The 18,916-nt window shown below is 35.5% G+C and overlaps 1 protein-coding gene across 13 annotated transcripts in view; it reads left to right on the top strand.

Annotated features, from left to right (window-relative positions):
• Positions 1-18,916, top strand: part of DLG1 (discs large MAGUK scaffold protein 1) — a 140,182-nt gene that overhangs the window by 117,997 nt on the left and 3,269 nt on the right. For 4 of the 13 annotated variants that reach the window (XM_058812450.1, XM_058812445.1, XM_058812451.1 and 1 more), the window contains 7 exons: positions 2,670-2,846; positions 3,627-3,693; positions 8,864-8,897; positions 10,475-10,516; positions 13,627-13,677; positions 15,096-15,197; positions 15,430-15,602. In XM_058812450.1, coding sequence (XP_058668433.1) covers positions 2,670-2,846; positions 3,627-3,693; positions 8,864-8,897; positions 10,475-10,516; positions 13,627-13,677; positions 15,096-15,197; positions 15,430-15,602 — 646 coding nt within the window. Of the gene's footprint in view, positions 1-2,669; positions 2,847-3,626; positions 3,694-8,072; positions 8,173-8,863; positions 8,898-10,474; positions 10,517-12,052; positions 12,089-13,626; positions 13,678-15,095; positions 15,198-15,429; positions 15,603-18,916 lie in introns of all 13 variants that reach the window. The other 9 variants (XM_058812452.1, XM_058812456.1, XM_058812455.1 and 6 more) reach the window with 5 other exon arrangements.

The following is an 18,916-nucleotide window of genomic DNA, read 5'->3' as shown; positions in this document are numbered from 1 at the left end:
TTTTTAATCTGTAAAAAAAGTCCCCATGCAGGAAGTTAATAGAACTGTATTTTTTATATTCCAACTTGTAGATAAATGCATCATCTGGGCTGTGAAGTGCCTTCTTGGTTGATGATGTGCCAGGCATAGAGGAAAAGCCATGTTAGTCACTTGGAATCAAAAGACATTCTTGTTAATTCTCTTTGCTTTTGAGGTCATTTATAGGATCATTAGCAGTTTGTGGTACTCCTATAAATGTTAGCTGCATAGTTTTGTCACTATTATGTGACACCCTAAATGATCTTTTTATACAACTATTTTCATCAGCTTTGACTTTTTTGCCCAATAAAATTATTTTTCTTGAAGTGACTTTACCAGAGAAAATGTGTTTGATGAAACTGCCTTTAATTGTGCAAAACCTGCTCTGTGTAACCATTTAGCTTGTGGGAAAAGCACATGTTGACAATAATGGCTTTATCCATTTCTGCTTCCATTTCACTCCTGAGCATCTTTTCTCATGCAGTCAACATATATGTTAATGCTATTAGGCCAAGCTCACAGCTTTTATAAATTTATATGCAAACTCAAAAATAGAAGTAAAAAGTGGAGCTGGTGAAAATCATTGCTTGAATGCTAACAAGAAATCTCAGGAAATAAATGTCACGATGCATGTAATTAATTCAGTGAAAATGTATACAACTTGAATCTGCATTGAAAGTACATACTGGATTATGTGCAGTTTATTTTGAGATATGAAATTACATTTGTCCAGAGTGTTTCTTGAACAAACGTGTAGAATAAATATGGAGGAATAGCTACTTCCCATCTGTATCATTTTCTTACCTGCAATACTTTGGCTATGTAAAAAAAAAAAAAAAAACAAAAAATTTCTAATTTTTAAAAAAATAATCAGGATATGTCTCTTAAGTATGCTGGGGAATTAACCCAAAATATCTTATTATGAAGGTTGCACTGCTAAGGAAGGTGGTATTTCAACCTCCAAGGTATTTCAAATTTGAAGGTCTGAATTTGCTTATAAACTTAAACTAAAGGTACTGCAGATTCAAGTATAAGTTTCTTAATCTCTATTTAAGTATAAGGCTCTTCAATATTTTGAAGCCCCTTAAAATTTTGTCTTTTTTTTAGACTTTCTAAAAATCTTCATTAAAACCTTTAATCTTTTAGGATTTTTTAAAAAAATATTTTATAGCCTAAGAAAGGTATGTTTTCTTAAGCAACTCTGGTTTTGCAATAGATGCTGAAAATGAATTGGTATGACAGAATATTTTGAGTTTTTTCCCTGTAAACAACTAGTTATTGGTTATGAACACATACAGATCACTCAGTGCTTGAGGAAGCAAAATTCACAGAGCTGAAGAACATTTTGGAGCAAACAGGTTTTGACTTTCTGTGATATTAAAAATCTAGCAGAAAAAGGTATGTAAGACCAGTGTTCAGAATGAAGAAACAAGCTGAATTTGGACAAGGAAAATGACACCCTTTTAAATCATCACAGTGTGATCTCTTGGTACTGTTTTGGCTTGGTATCGAGTGAGTTGAATTCGGGTATTGTTCAGAAAGTGCAGCACTGACAGCACGTGAGCTGGCAGATTAAATAATGTTGAGGATTTTTTGAACTGTGTCATGCAAGCATTTATTTCACATAGGTGAGGTTCATGAACTATTTTCAAATGTGAAAGAAGTCCTTTAGAAGGCAGAACCTGAGCAGTATCTCTTGCTGTTTGCTAAGAGACTCCTGTCATCTTTCTTTTCCATGTCCTCATTAAACCCTCAGCTGCGCCAGGGAGAAACAGACTGCAGATATCTTCATTTCCTCAGGGAACTTGTCTAGGTAGAAAATGATCCAAAAGGCAGAAAAGATATGACTTGTAAACTAGATCAGTTCCATATCATGGTGGACCATGGGCCTTTCCAGACAATTGTGCTTTCTTAAGCAAAAAGGGGAACAGGATTCAGTTGCATAAACCAGTGTTGCTGCCAGAGGCAATGTTAATAAAACTGTAGTCATGCAGCTGCTGCTCAGGTATTGTGAGTGCCTTTTATTTGAAAACAGGCTTACCTTAGGAAAAAGGGTGACATTCTCTCAAAAGGGTCAGGAAATTCCTAAAAGAATTTGCTTAATGTTCTCTGCCTTTGGGTACTATGGTACAAAGTGGTGAGCAGATCATATTTCTAAGTTATTTTTCCTGTGAGCAGTATACTGATGAATACTGATTTTTATTTTAAAGACAGTACTAAACTGTACTAAATTACTAAATAGTTTAAATTTTTAACTTGATATGGAAGTGTACTTTACAGAGTTTTGACCATGCTCTATGCTTTAAATACTTGCTTATCATTTTTTATCCTAGGCTGACATGTAACTTGCTCTGTGCAAAGTACTTATTGAATTGCAGTAGGTGTCTCCTGTAGAGCTTTTGTAAAGCACTAGAAGTTTGCTCTGGATCAAGTTTTTTCACATTCATTAAAGCTTAGAAGTGTGTGGGAGTACTGTACTACACATTCTGTGTGTGTATGAGAGAGTGTGTTCAGCCTTCTTGTAAGTACCTGTCAGAATGATGCAATCATTTATGAATAGAACAGGCAGCTTGCTTCATATTTTGTGCTATTCGTAGTCTCCTGGTTTTTCTTGCTTTTTTTCTATGTTTAATTCTTTCTTTTCAATGTAGAGCTCTTTTTGATTATGACAAGACTAAAGACAGTGGCCTCCCAAGTCAAGGACTGAACTTCAAATTTGGCGATATTCTCCACGTCATTAATGCTTCTGATGATGAATGGTGGCAAGCACGGCAGGTAACTCCAGATGGAGAAAGTGATGAAATTGGAGTTATCCCAAGCAAACGCAGGTATGGCTCACTTCATTGACTTGGAGATGTCTGCTATTAAACACCTGATCTGATTAATACATATATTGTATATGCGTTTCTCTTTCATGTTAATTCTGTACCACATCAGCCACTTGTTTGATTCTTTTGTTTTTAAGTAACCTGCAGTAGAATTCTCATTGAATCAATGAAAAGTTCATTAAAATCCCATTTAGCCCTAGGAGTTGTGTGCTGAAGTTAATAAAGGTGGTCCACATCCACCTCTGTTCTCACTGTAAGCTGTGGGTTTAATATCAGATAATTAACCATTTATGTATAAAAAGGTGCAAAGTGTGAATGAATTTTATTCAAGTCATGACACTATCATGAATTCTTTCTACCCAGAACATGGAAAACTGGAAAAACATTCTTTGGTAGCTGATGGAGACGAGGTTTTTGTTGGCATACTGGACACTCAAATAAGAGTTTAGGTGCTCTGAATCTTAGTATCTGCTATTGATTGATAATTGAGGCTGTTCACTTACTATATTGTGTTTCCTCATTGCACTCTCTGGATTTATTGAACATGTATAGCCACAAAATACTTCCTCATAATTCCAAATAATACACTTCCAAATAATTCCACAGAGCATCACTTGAGAAATAACAGTTTTCCATTAGCAGGCTTCCATTTTCTGAATGTGTCATAAGCAATAAAGTAGTACAAAAGGTACACCAATACGCTTCTCCTATAACAAGTGCTAACTTGAAGTTCTGCAGTTTTGCTGATTTCTGACATTTTTGTGTGGTTTTTTGTGGTAGAGTTGAGAAAAAAGAACGAGCCCGTTTGAAGACAGTGAAATTCAATTCCAAAACAAGAGATAAAGGGGTGAGTTAATTTAGTGTTAATTACACCTGGGATTGTGAATAGTAACATTTTTCTGTGATTTTGTGTGTGGAGAATCACTTTCAGATTTGAGTGAAAAGAGTAAATTCTGTCAAATAGAAATTAAATAATTCTGAGCACCAAAGCAGACTTTAATTGCCAAAACACTGCAAATTATTTAAAGGATCAGCATAGAATTATATATGCTTCCTAATACTGTAATGTAGCAGGAGCTCTATATCCTGACCAAGTATTGAATCGTGCCATTTCTAACAGCTCTGCACCAGATGTGATTTCTGTCACAGTACATGTGATGGGAATGAGTAGTGAGAAAGAATTGAGGCTACTTAGGTAGTAAGAGGAATGTTTGCAGCCAAAATTATAGGCATTTCATAATGGCACAGCAGCCAAATTTTTTTATTGTTTTGAGGGTGAGGCTTTTTTGCAATGTTTTGGCTGTGCTGAAATTTGAGAAACAATTCTACAACCTTACCATTTCTACCAGTACTATGTGACTAGTAAATTCAAGACTTAGGCCTGTGCATTTTAGATGTAAGAATTAATACATCTAAAATTAAATTAATAATATATTGCCATTTCAAAAAATCTGAAGTGTGCTTTAAGCTCCTGAGAAAGCTATTTCTTAAATAGTGATTATATTTTAATTGCACTAATGCTGTAGCATTGGTTAGTCATTATTGTAATGCTCAAGTGCATTTTAGTAACTTATTTCAGTTACAATGTTTTCATAACTTCAGAAAGCACATCAAATATTAAAGCCTCAGTATTATATCCTGATAGTGTAGGACTGCAAAGTATAAAAACTCTAAAATTCATATATACGTCCCTCTGCTACATGGCAAACGTTTCTGTTATTAATGAAATGTCATGTTTTTACCCTATAAGTGTTTACTTAAAAGAAAATTAGTATCTCTAACTACTTCCTGATTCACAATTATGGTACTGCCCTGGAGATTTACTGGATTATTGGCAGTATTCTTCTGTTTTGGTGCTTTTGTAGCTTGGTATTGGAATAAAATATTATCAAGTGACACGGTAATTTGAGTTTGCTTTTTAGAAGTCATATAAAGAGAGGCTTAAATACTTCAGATTCTTTTCAGTACACTAAGGAATTCTTCAAATGTTACCATGTTCTTTGAAAGATAATTGCATGGTTTTAGAGGGTGTCTACCAATTAACTGCAAACAGTTAATTACTGATGTGTTTGAAGTAGCTTTGTGACAAAAGCAGAGTTGGTGCACAGTCCCTGTGTACTAACAGAGCACCAAAGAAATGCATGGAATACTGAGTGGAAAAGCAACTACGCTTGCCATTGATGTAGAACTGCAGTTCCTTTTCTGTAGTAACATTTCATTTTGCAAACACTTGCACTGTTCACAGTCTCTTGCTTCAGCTGTAAATGTTTTAACATCAGAGTTTCTCCTTGAAGTGTTCCTTCTGTATTTTCCCAGTAAGTTGACTGCACCATACATGTCCTCATGGACCATGTGCCTTCCTGTGTCTGTGTGTGCTAATTCTCCATAAACAAGATGAAATACCAATTTTATACAGTTTTTGAAAATTTCTACATTAAGACCTTGAAGAATCCTAGTGATGGCTAACATTAAAATCCATGTTCCTTTCATTGTAAGGAAACCTAAAAAATCTGGAGCAAAAATGGTTACATTTTATTCTTGTTTGTTCCTTTCATATACACATTTATCTTATTTCTGTGCTGCTTCTGATTTAATATATTCTTGCTTGTAATGACTGTCAATGATTGCCAGTGGGCTTATGAAAAATTTAATGCAATTACTATGCATTTTCAACTAATAAGCAAATCCTTCTACCTTTTTCTAATCATGATATCTTTTAAAAGTAGTCTTTTGGCTAATCTTTTATGTGAAATCAGTATAGTATTACTTTTATTTTCTCTTTTGTTTTGGCAATGGAACTGACTCTGACCATTATACATGCAGTATATAAAGTTTCATATTAACTCAGGAAGACTTACTGTACAGAAAGTTAAAATAATTGTTATGAAATATTTTCAAAACTATAATGAAGAACTTGATTATGTTTTATGAAGCACAGTAAATCAGCTAGTCCTTTTATTTTAACTGTACAGATTCCCCATTCTCACCACCTCACCTAAACTGAACCATTTTAGCTTTATCACATTTGTCTCCTTTTACCAAACTGATGCACTTGCCCAAATGAAACAATTAGAGATGTGAGTTTTTATTTTTTGGATTTACATTACAGTATTTTTCTGTATACTCAGGAAGGATCTCCTTTGGGCATATTTCTTTGTTGTCCTTATTCTCTAGATTACATTACCCTTCCTGGTTGTGAGAAATTATTTGCACTGAACTTGACTTCTGTTAGAGAAGGTCAAGAGGACCATAAGTAAAAATTTGCCTGTGCCAAGTATGGTTCCTGCAGGCTTATTATTGGCTTGAAACTTCATCTTTTGTTCATGTGCCAGATTGATAATCTACCAGTTTTTACAGTGGAACAACAGTTTTAGTCGAACCCAGATGTAAGGCAATTAAAGGTTTTATGGATTTCCTCCTTAGTACAGTATTGTTATTTCCAGAGCTCAATGTCACTGATTGTGCTCCCATGGTACCATGTGCCCCTTTAACACCTTGTAATTTTAAGTAAGGTTTTAAAAACATTGGTAATGAAAATATCACTGGAAGTTTAAGTATCTGCTATTGCCAAGCACGTCTGGCCAGAAGGATTGTCAGTCCTGTAGCAGGATGCAGCTTTTGTGTTGCACTGTAGGAAAGGAGCACAAATACAGACATTCTCTTTCAATTGTACCAAAAAATGTGGCCCATCATTTGAAAAAGCTTTGTCCTGTTTGATCCCTACTTGTTACTGTCATTCATTCCATACTTAATGCTGGTAGAAAGGATAACATGCCTTTTTGCAACTCCATTGCATATAACAGAGGAATGTGAGCTCACATTGGCTGAAGAAAGACAAACAATTACTTGAAAGCTAACATGCTACAAATTTTAGAAACACTTGTTAATAGAGTCTAGAATGCATGACTTTTTTACCATACCTTTTAAAAGATGTTTCTGTGGCGCTTTTCTTACTTCCTGCTGCACATAGGCTCTGCTTAGCTTAGAAATAAATAGTCCCCTACGGCACAGGGTCTCAAGACCAAGTTGGGTGTTTTCCTATTTTACCATCCTTTCTACTGTAGTTTTTTTCTGCTAACCAAATGACAAAAATATGGCAAATTTTATGTCTTTGCAAAACTGGTCAGATGAGTCACTCATGCCTAAAGATGGAAAGGAATTTCTGCTGATTTTAAGTTAGCTGTATTAGCTCTAGTTAATTACAATTAAAGCATTACTGATTTATTTATACTTTAAGGTTTTTGTATTGACTTGGAACATCAAATTAAAAGTGCTGTAGTCACATGATGTCTTCAGCAGAAGATATGACAGATATTAGTAAAATCTGTGCTAATTACATATAGATATACATATATAGGAATGAAAATGCATTGATGCTTTCCATCACTTGGACAAGCAGCACAAAAATAGTTTATATTTATATGGATGTAAATGTCTATGTAAGTAACTCTAGAAATGTTTGTAGCAACTGAGATGCAGAAATTCTTCAGCAACACAAGCAGTTAATGTCACAAGTTGCTGAACATGATCCTTGATATATACAAGGTTTTTCATGTGGTAATTATAAGTACCCTCTTGAAAAACATAATTGCCTCAATAAACCAAAGAAATTAGCTTGTGTTTTTTCAAGTTAATCTTTGTATTAGGATGCAAAATTACATAGAACAGAGTAAATCCTTTCAGTGAATTTGCAATGAATTGCAATAGTAAAACACTGATACAAGTTTTGGACTTTTTTTAGTTGGATGGTAACACTGCCCAATACTTTTGATGTTTTGTTATAATATCACTTGTTAGCAAAAGCTTCAGCTTGGTTTTTTGGTTGTTTTTTTTTTTTTTTTTTTTTTTTTTTTTTAATACTGTAACCCCTAAATGAGATAATATAAGTGATTTAATTGACTTTGAGTCATTATGGTTTGGCCACCTTACAGCAGCCTAGTTTTCCACTTCTTTTAACACTCATAGCACACCTACATTTGTGAAATACAGGTCAGGCTCTATAGCATGAACCAGTTTTCTCACTACTAAGCATGTGAAACATGGAGGATCTGAGCAAAGCCATGATCCCAGTCTCTGTTTCTAGTGAGCTGAGCAGATGAGTGTTAAGCTGAGATGTGCACTGCATAATGTGGTTGTAGGAGTCAGCTTCCGCAAAGCTGCTGCTCTGGGCCTTTGTTCACACAGACATTAGACATCCTTTGTTTTGCCCCTCCTTCTCTTCTTCAGCAGTCATTCAATGACAAGCGTAAAAAGAACCTCTTTTCCCGAAAATTTCCCTTCTACAAGAACAAGGACCAGAGTGAGCAGGAAACCAGTGATATTGACCGTAAGTATGTGGCATTCCATGGAGAGCGAAGCACAGTAGAAGGGCCTGCTAGACTGCACTAGGGTGTTACCATGGAGACAGTTTCATGAGCTGCAACAGGCTGAGGAGCTCCTGGTGCCACTGGCAAACCAGGCTACAAAACCAGGGCAAGCCTTTGTTTGCTGTGAAAATCAAACTTAACACAAGAGTATCCCAGTTTGGAATAAACTGGGCAATACTGTTGGCTAGCTGGAGGAGATAACTGCCTTCCAGTGCTGTCAGTGATGCTTCCCTGTTTGTGACTTGGAGGAGAAAGCACAGTATTCATGAAAGTATAATGGAGCTTACCAGCTTCTCAAATCAGTCCCTTTAGACTGGTTTATCAAAGTCATTCATTCTAATTGGATTTTCCTAATGAAGAGAGGTTACTCTGATTTTCATTGTTCTTGCCGGCAGTTAAAAAAAGTGTATTCTCAAAACGGAGTTGCATACATTTGTTAATTCAGAGCAGGTTTAAAACAAACTGTGTTCTCTGCCATTTGCATTACTGATTGCACTTCATGTGCCAGTCAAGTCAAATTCTATAGACTCATTTTTCCCTGTGATGCTCTAGGAACTGTCTCCTGTCGTAGCGCCAATTTTATATATTACTGACAATTATTTTCTTTGTGATTGTCTTTTTATTGCTTGCCCTCTGGGGACTACTCTGCAGGAGGTCCCTGACGACATGGGATCAAAAGGCCTGAGTAAGTGATCAAAATACTCCCAAGTTATTTTAACCTCCATCTGAAAAATTACCACTTTTTTTTTTTTTGGACAGATCTCTTTGAGATTGGTGCTCCACTGGCATAAGGAGGTTAACTAAAACTGGTTCATAAGCTTTTCCTAGTTTGTAATCTTTTGGATATTTTGCTTTCAGGAACATGTAAAGTTTATGTGACTGTCACATTAGATTTTTTTTGTTTTCAGAAGCTTACCAGTGCTTTTTTGTTTGTCCTTAACAGTACTGTGTTTTTAATTTGGTGATTATTTTTTAATGTTACTTATCTCTTGTCCTCGTATTTTTATTTATTTAAAAATAACCTTATGGCTCTTTCCAGTAATAGTACCGCCATTGCCGTGCTACTTTAACTAGTAACAGTTTTCACTCCTCTCTCTAGGGTTCTGATGTTTACAGCTACTTAAAGCAAACACAACTTTTCCTTAACAAGTGCCAGGAGAGTTTTTCTATTTTGAACACTTATGATGCTTTTAGACCAGGTGAAGGGCTAATAGGGGTGACTTGAAGAACTTCTTGCATTTCTATTTGAATCAAGTCAGATTCAAAAGTTGCTGCCTGCTCTTAGCAGAAATGTTTGTGTGTATATACCCCACCACTAAATGTATTAAAATGACAGATAAAAAAAGCCAAGACCTTGCTTTCATCACAGATATTAAATACATATACTGTTAGGCACTTATGCAAAAGGAGTCTCTAAAGGGATGTGGCTAAGGGTCATTAGGGATAGCATTTCTTCCCAGGGCATGACTGTAAGGTACAGTGTTTGTGAAATTACTTGTAAGGGCCAGTGCACTTCTGTACCTGTCCTCAATCATGAAGTTGGAATTCTAGTAGCTGTAACATTCATTTCTCAATTCTGAAATGGCTACTTTCAAAGGAATTCCTGGTCTAGACCAGAAAACTTTAGCATTTATGGCCCTATGGTTTAGAACATAAAATCATAAGCAGCCTTTATGGCCTTATGATCATACCTAGTTTAAACTATGTAATATGGTCCAGAAATATCTCTAGATGATTTTGTTCTATAAACAGAACATGTTTCTTGTCTGTTTTTCAGCACAGACTTTTAAAAACTGCCTTATCATACCTAATGCAAGTTGTATTACATGCTGCACTATATTTCCTCTAATTTAATCCAGCTTTTTCTCTACAAGAGTCTAAATGTAATCAATAAATTGCTTGCATAAAAGTTGAAATGCATAATCCCAAGGTTTTTACACAACATAATTCATCCTGAAGTGAAAACTTAAAAATTGCAGGGTAACATGTGAATTATTAATTAGTGTACTTTTTGTAATCTTATTTTATGTGCTATTTAATGTTTTTCTTTTTATTAACATCAATTCCTTTCATATGAAATTAAGCTTGATCCTGAGAGCTATGAGAAGTACGTTAAAACTTTTATATGCAGTATGTATTGATTTCAGCACTTTGATATGAGTATTGTCTTTCATCTGGATTACTTTTTGTCGATTTTCTTTTTGTTTGACTCATGCCATTGGTGTATGTTCCTTATTTTTTCCCATTGTGTTGCAATTTCAGAGCATGTAACCTCTAATGCCAGCGATAGTGAAAGTAGTTACCGTAAGTGTTTTAAGTTCTTTGTTTATTCGAGCCCTTGTTTTGCAACTCTTTCTTTTGTTTTGTTTGTCTGTCTTTTCTGGGTATTTACATGTTAAATAGAACTTCCCAGTCAGCTTCAGGTGAAATCTGTATTTGTGTATTTGGTGGAGTACTGCAAATTGTTCCATGTCTTTGTTTTTAAAAAACTCCCTAGAATCACTGCAAACTTCCTTTCTGGACATTTTTTATTGTTGTCTGTGATTTTCTTAGTTCAGCTTAATTTGAATCTACTATTTTTTTTAATTACACAAGCTAGCTAAACATGTTAAATTTAAAGGTAAATTTAATGCTGACAAATATAATTTTATGTAGCTGAGCCTTAATACTGGAACTGTAGCCAAACTGTGTAATCCATTAAATAATGCCATAAGTATCTAAAGTTTTTCACAACTGATACTCAGATTTAATATGTATATACTTCAATGAAAGCACAGATAAGCAAACATGTATTTACCCTTGCTTTCAGCTCATTTATTTTGTTAAGTGTGGGTGCTTAGTATGAACTGTCTTCAAAGCATACGACACACATTCAGTGCTGGAGTCAGTTTTGATAAATCAGCATGCTAGTTCTCTCTCTTCCTGGAGACATAGTGTCTCTAAAATAGCACACTCAGTTTGCTTTTGCTGCTAGCATCAGCTCCAGTAGTGGTTGCTGTTCCCCAACTGCAGTGGCACTCCATGCTCATGGTGGGTAATAGGCTGCATGGTGCTGCTCTGCTGTGCTTGACATGGGATTGGAATCCCACTTTGCCAGGACTGGAATCCCACTATTCACTTCCAGTGAACAGCTCCCCAGCAGGCTGCAGGCTAGAGCTGGAAGCCATGGTAGAGCAGAGCAGGACAATAGGGAACATGAAGACAAACATGAAAAAAGGAGCAGTGAAAGTCATGCAATGGTTCAGTGCTCAGCTCCTGGCTGCCTGCTGTGTAATGGGCACTGCAGAAATACCTAATTTATGTCAGGATAATGAGGAAGGTGGTTCATTAACAGATATATTTGTTTGGCTGTCGATCTTTTCAGAGGTAATGAGCCACATATTTTCTTCCAGATGATGACACTGAAGGAGAGAATGTGTATACATGTATGCAAAATGCTGGTGTTGTTGCAGACTGTAATTGAAAAGAAACTAATTGAGGGAGGCATCTGTGTTCCCTGAGAATAACACAGAATTGAGCACATATGGAAGTTGCCTTTGATAAACAGATATTTTTATAGTTTTTAATGACACACCATCAAAACTATCTAACCATGTCTGTTTCTTCATAAATTTTCTGCTTCCCTCTCTTCCCTCACTTCCAAGGTTTTTCTGAGAGCTAGCTTTATTTACATTTAAAGCTGGTTTTTGGTACTACTAGTTAGAATTTTACTTTATTGTTACTTGCGAAGCCATGATTTTATTATGGATGTCATGGATTTGTTTATCTCAATGTGTAATTCTGAGCACTTTTTATTAAAATATTCTTTTAATCTCTTCTTACTGCTGTCTAATATGAAAGTTATCTTGATTACAGATGAGTACGGTTGTTCAAAAGGTTCATTCTATTAATACTAATTTTTCCAAAGAATTGAAAAGCAGTGACATTATATACTTTTTGCCCTCAATCAGGGGATGCTTTTTACTTGTTCTTATCTCTTTAGTAGTTTGCATAACTCTTCTTTGACCTTATAGCAATGTGACTTCTCCAAAGAAGTATCTAATTCTATGTGAGCTGCATCTTTCCTAGATGAGTTGATAGTTGGTGATTCCCTGTTCCTCTCCCTAGCCTAAAAAGGGTTCTGAAAGTATATACTGTCCTTCTAAAATCCATTTGCATGAGTAACTTTTTGATATATTAAAATGTACAGGTTGCATGGTTTTGTGTCTGTCTTAAGGTATTCCTCATTTGCAACATTTCAGGAAATTAAAGTCTTCCTTCATGTATTGCTGTAGGACAGTTTGAGTGCAAATTTATTGCAAAATAAGAGAAATATTTCTGTTAATGAAATGGTAATATTTAGATTTTAAATATCTTTTTGCATTTGCTTTGAAATAGAGAATAGATATATAGAAGCTCTATATGCATTTATAAAAGCATTCTTCTGCCTTCTGTTTCTACATAAACTGTGGTGTAGCCTTGTATGTTCCTTTGCCTGTTTTAAGTATGGCTTATGAACATCAAAGAATGTTCCAAAATTAGACAAGTGAAATATTGGAGAACTGTATTTTCTTCAGTTCAAAGCAATGTCATGTAATTCGAGCTTGTGTCTTCAGAATTATAAATTCTCTGCTGTCACAGTTAATTTTTAGTTATTTCATTAAAAGAAATTTTACTCAGAGATATAATGTTAGACTAGAAGCAATCTTTTAGAGAGATGGCAACTGAGGTATATTTCAAATGCTTTCACTAACATTTAAAAAGCCTACAGCTGTCAAAATTCAAGATTCTGTTATTTTAGTTTCATTCACTGCTAATGTGCTTCCTGGAGCTGAGAACAATCCAAAGCATTATTTGCTTTCAACTTTGTCTTTAAAAATTAATTTATAAAACAGTAGTTGTTTAGTATATACATTGATAGCTTTCTTGGTAGAATTACAGTGGCTGAAGATGTTTATGGAAATGTCAATTCATGATAAAGTTAACGAAAGATCTGTTCACCTTGACATACATGGTTGCCAGCCATGTATAAATATGGAAAAATGTTCTTGTAGATGCTGGCTGCAGAGTGTGGAGAGCGTTCCCAATGCAGGAGGCATTGCTCTAGCAGTGAATGACAGCATGCATGCCTTGCATCCAGGACTCGTGGGGAGCACCACCTCAGCAATGCTTGACAATTCTCTTGTGCTCGATGCCAGCTTGACATGCCAGCCACACCAGGAACTTCTTTCTACTCTCTGTGTCTTATGCTTTAAAGCTCAGTGTTTGGCTTAGCTTTGTGAGGTCTACAATTCATGGCTCTTGAAAGGTGTCCCTCATCAGCATCATTGTAATGCATATTGCTGGGCAGTGTCTGTATCATCAGTCCATGGAATGACTCCCTACGTTCCTTTAGGAAAAAAATACATTGATGTGTCTTTGCCTTTACATTTTAGGTGGCCAGGAGGAATATGTGTTGTCATATGAACCAGTCAATCAACAAGAAGGTTTGTAGCTCTCAGTATGAAATAGTCTTAATTGTTAGAATGCTTTGCATGCCCTTATGTATTAAGCACCAGGATAAACTTCTTCACCCTTTTAAAGTTGAAACTTACTGTTATTCAAATGAATAAATTATAAAGGCATAAATTATTAAATAAAATCTCTGAATTATTTAGCGCAGAATCCAAAGGTGTGCTACTTCAATAATTCTTGTGTGGTTTATATTGTGGAAGGAAAGTACAGTATGCTTAAGAGTTTTGTCAGTGAGAACCTCATAAATTATGGTTTTATTCTGTTTCACATTGCTTTAGCATTCTCATTGTTTCTGGCACAGCAAAAAGCATGTGAATAGATCATTTGTCTACTTACCAACTTCAATTGAAATGTCTTTAATCAGTCTCCCATTTCTGAATGGTTTTCTTATATGGCTAATTTAGTTAATAATTGCCAATGGATTTTTTCCAGAAAAAAGTAAAAAATTTAATGAAATGGAAATCACTAGGAGAAAATATTTTCTCACGCTTGCATTTAAAAAATTGCTTTTTACTGATTTCCAGTGTAATGTTTTCCTCTCACCAGAGAGGCTCACAAAGGGAGAAACAGCAGACATGTTTGTTATTTAATTAATAAGTTAATAGATACTAGATTCAAGACATTTCTCTTACGAATATAGTAATAGAATAGAAAAGAAATAGCTCTGAGTCAAATTAAAATATATTTAATAGGACAGACTTTAATTAATTGGTACTTATTTGTGCTGAAAGATTGAACCTAAAATTAAAATTTGTACTGCTGAAATTGATCATGGCAACATACTTAGGCATTATTGTCTTAAAGGTTCTTACAGTGTGATTAGACATAATCTGCTTAAACCTAATTTTCAACCAAAATCCCTTTATTATAAATAATTAAACTACTTTCAAAAGGTACTACACTTAATTTTGTAAGGGTGTTAATAGTTACAGAAACTATTTATATTTGAGTCATTTTGTATGCCAGTGCTTCATTGTGGCCTTAGGAGAAAAGAAGCTTCTCCCAACACAGACACAGAGTTTTATGAACTGCGCTGCTGCTCTAGGTGCCTCTTTGAATTGAAAAGATTTTCAAACCTCCCCTCTTTCATTTTTCCATTAGAATTTAGGATGTTAGTTTGTGAGAAGGCTTTTTTTTTTCTCAAAGGCTTCATAATCTGAGGCTCATTTTCAATCACTGAGAATGAAGATTTGAGAGTGAAAGTCTAACATGTTACTATGACTGTGGTATTGACTGATTGATGTTCTTCAGTGTGTTTCTATTCTCTTTAGAAGTACCTATTCTTCTGAGTATTAAAATCATTGCTGTGTGAGAGATCTTATTTGGATGAACTGTTAAAATTTAACAGTCATATAAAATACAACTGACATTATTCCTTTATGTTTATTAGTCAGTTACACTCGACCTGTGATTGTTTTGGGACCCATGAAAGACAGAATAAATGATGACCTGATCTCAGAATTTCCAGACAAATTTGGCTCATGTGTTCCACGTAAGTCTCAGCAAATACTAAAGCAATTTTAGGTTATATTTTTCTCTTAATTTTTTATAGACATCCTCTATTTGTTGGATTTTAAAAAAAAGTTCATATATTGTTTAAACTATCTTAATATCAATCTCTTTGTGACAATTTTGCAATATAAATGGGAGGCTTTTTAGTTATTGTAAAAAAAAAGTCACTGTTTTTTTGTTTTGCTTTAAAAACTACTGGTTTATATTTAAAGATACTACTAGACCAAAACGAGATTATGAGGTGGATGGACGTGATTACCATTTTGTCACTTCTCGAGAGCAAATGGAGAAGGATATTCAGGATCACAAATTCATTGAAGCTGGCCAGTACAATAATCACCTTTATGGAACAAGTGTCCAATCAGTGCGAGAAGTAGCAGAAAAGGTAAATCAGTGCCACTTGCTTTCATTTGCTGAGCTGATTATATGCCTGTGCTGACAGGGAGAAAGAGAAGAATGGCAAGAAGCCATTAGGAACATTCTGACTTTTAAAGGAATTTGTATAAGGCTAGAAACAAAGTGTATTGTCACAGATGCATTTAGGGAAATAATGAAGCTTTGGAATAATGAAAGCGTCATGATTAAATTGTGGGAAAAAAGCAACGATAATGTTGTAAACCCTCTCATTTAAAGAGAATGCAGAAGAAATAACTACAATTATAGGCTAATTAGCCTAGCTCACATACACAAATCATTAACTAATGAAGAGTAGTGCTGGTGCAGTTAATTAATATGAGGATCCTCTTGACATAGACCTGCACAAAAGAAAACTTAAAAAAATGTTATTCTTTGTGCTCCTCATGGTTTTAGCTAACAACGAGAAGACAGTAAATGTAAAGAATTCAATTTTATAAGTATTTTTTTCTATAACTATCCATATATTTTGAGTATTACCTTACAGTTTCTATCCCAAAGTGATTTGAATTAACTATTTATTGCAAATTCTAATTATTTCTAAAGTCTTACTGAAGTTGACTTGATCTGTCTGAAAAAAAAAGTTCAAAAAGGGAAATGTATTCCTGAGAATAAGGTGCTTGTCTTAAAGAAAATCATGTGGTGAAATTTTTTTTTGCAAATGTTCCATGTTGAGTTGACGAGAGTTTTTCTGCTGCTGACTCTGTAGTCCATTTTGACCAAATAGGTGAGTATTGCTATTTCTGGCAACTGAATTTACTGGAAGCAAAACCAGGGCAAACACAGTGAGATTCTGTGGGGCAAATGATGTTTTCTTCTCTTGTCTTTGTCACCATATGGAATGGAACCTGGCCCCGTGGGATAGAGTGAGAAAAGGAAAGAAAATAATATTAATTACAGAATTGTTCAAGTAAATGAACAGTATTTTGTATTGGAGGCTGAACAAAGCTGTGAAACAATCATTTGTGGTTAAATGATGAAATTATTGAATAGCTTAGACATTATAAATCAGTTGGCATTTGCTTTACTTGGTAGCACAAATACAATCCTTCAGTTCCATCCTGGACCTGAAATTGACTCTCTTCTTTTGTCCATCCATGGGGATTAGTAAGGTACAAAATTGCTATGAATCTTTCATAAATGGACATGAAGAACAAAGTATTAGCAGATGTCTCCATGCAGTCAAATCTCTTGCATAGGCACCATGGGACTTTGGGTAGATGCAGCAATTTCTTAGTTGCAGCTGACATTATTTTCTGGAAAACAATGGCCTATCCTTCAGAACTGTACTTCAAAATCACGACAGGGCTGCAGACTGGTTGATCTGAAGTTGTTCCCATCCTTGTATTCTTTTCCATCTTGCTGAAAAGATGAGTCTTTTCAGTGGGTTATATTGCTGGGATACAAAAGATCATTTCCAAGTTATCTGCAATCAGTTTAGGAGAAGAGAGAGCAGAAGTGACTGCTATTACCCCAAAAGAACCAGAAACAGTATTCCTAAAATAGCCTTCAGTTGTGTTCACTTGCCCATGCTTCCAGCTGATCCCTGTCTCTCTCATTTCCTTACCCACAATGGACACAGCTAAAGATGCTTTCTGATGTTTCTTTTTGTTCAGTTTTAGAAGGCATTGGCTGCTGTGCAGTGCTTCTCAATCAGATGCAGTGCAACTAAGGAACTAAAATATATAAAATATTATTCTGAATGCACTGTGCAGAGAGCAAAGTAGCTTACCTGCATGAAGACATGTTTGTAACATGATGTACTTGTATTTCTTTTCCTTGTCTTTCACATCTTCACTGGAAAAGACTTTTCATATCTTCTTTCCTTTGGAATCAGCAGCACCTTGCAAATCTGTGCCTCGAGGCCACAGTTAATGCATATTCATTGCTGATTTGGAATAAACTGTCATGGTTATACCCCATAAGGTGCAGTACAGGTACTGTGCTGGCTCTCTAGCCCTCCACCCTTTTGCTCCTGGCTTAAGTTGTTGGGCCAAACACAGCAAATAGTGTTTTACTTGGTCCTTTTTTCTTTTTCAAATAATGCTCTTAATTCGGAGCATGTGCCACATTTAAAGATGTGGACAGATCAGCACATGTAAAATACTCTGCTAGGACTTACAGACACCTTTTCTAAATGTTACCAGTTGGCATGCAGACCCATGGACTGGATCTGGGAAACAGCTACCATCAGCTGAAAGCAAACAGACATACATATTGTTCATGTGGGAAGAACACTTCTCTTTAAAAATTCCTGAAGTAAAATTCTGATTTTGTTGGGAAAGAGACCAAATGTAAATGATCCCAGTTATTTCTTCTGCCAGGAAGCAGAAGCATGTCAGTAATTTCAGACATTTTTCCAGGAATGATCTCCCAGGAGTTCAGGAATGCTGTTGTATGATATGAGTAACCTTTGGTTTATATGGTACTTGTGGGTTTGTATCCTGGCTCACAGATTTCTGCAATGAACATTGGTGTCCTGATAAAGAAAAAGTTTTTCTTTAATGTAGTCACCCAGAAGTGGTTTTCTGTTCCTCTTCCCCTGTAGCTTTCTAAAATGACAGTCTGCAAAATTAATTCTATGCTACTCAGAAAGGAAAGAAATAAAAATGTGTGAGGTGGAAATGAGCATATATTAGATGAAAGGAACTGAGAACAGGAGGAGCCTTTGAGATGAAGCTGGAAAATTCTTTTTAGTGGGAGAATAGAGAGTGGGAGGAAAGCAGCATTACCACACTGTCATCCGGCTGCCCAAGGAATGGTCAAGTTATATTTGTTTTCCAAGAGATGGATAATAAATAAACACAAATAAATTCCTTTCACCATCTCCAATGTGGTATTTTTACTGGCTGGTACCTGGGAGAGGAAAGGGCTTTTCTGCAGTTCCACCTGAATATGGTGGCATATTTCCCTGCCAGCCAGGGTGGGCACTCCCTCAGGTATGCCAGTTAAGTCATCTGGCTCTTCTCTAAATCACATCTGTGACATGGCCACCTCGCTAAAGCGTCCTCAAATTAGTACGAAAACAAAGCAAAATAAAAAATGTTGGTGGTGTGATTGAAGTCCAGCTGTTCCACTGTACAGTTCTGCATTGCTGATTGGGCTGCAAGCTGTGATGAAGAAAGGAATGAAGAAAGAAGGGTCAGGAACATCTCAAATTTTGTGGGATTGAGCAGAGGAGATTGGGGGACCTTGTGCCAAAGTGGTGAAATCACAGTATCATTGATGCAAATACTCTCATTTTCTTGGTTTCAGTAGAGGCATGTTTTCTCTTCTAAATTATTA

The sequence above is a fragment of the Ammospiza caudacuta genome, chromosome 11, assembly GCF_027887145.1.
Source record: "Ammospiza caudacuta isolate bAmmCau1 chromosome 11, bAmmCau1.pri, whole genome shotgun sequence".
NCBI classification, from domain to species: Eukaryota; Metazoa; Chordata; class Aves; order Passeriformes; family Passerellidae; genus Ammospiza; species Ammospiza caudacuta.
The sequence above is the reverse complement of the archived record's forward strand: the minus strand, read 5'-3'. Positions and strand labels throughout refer to the sequence as shown.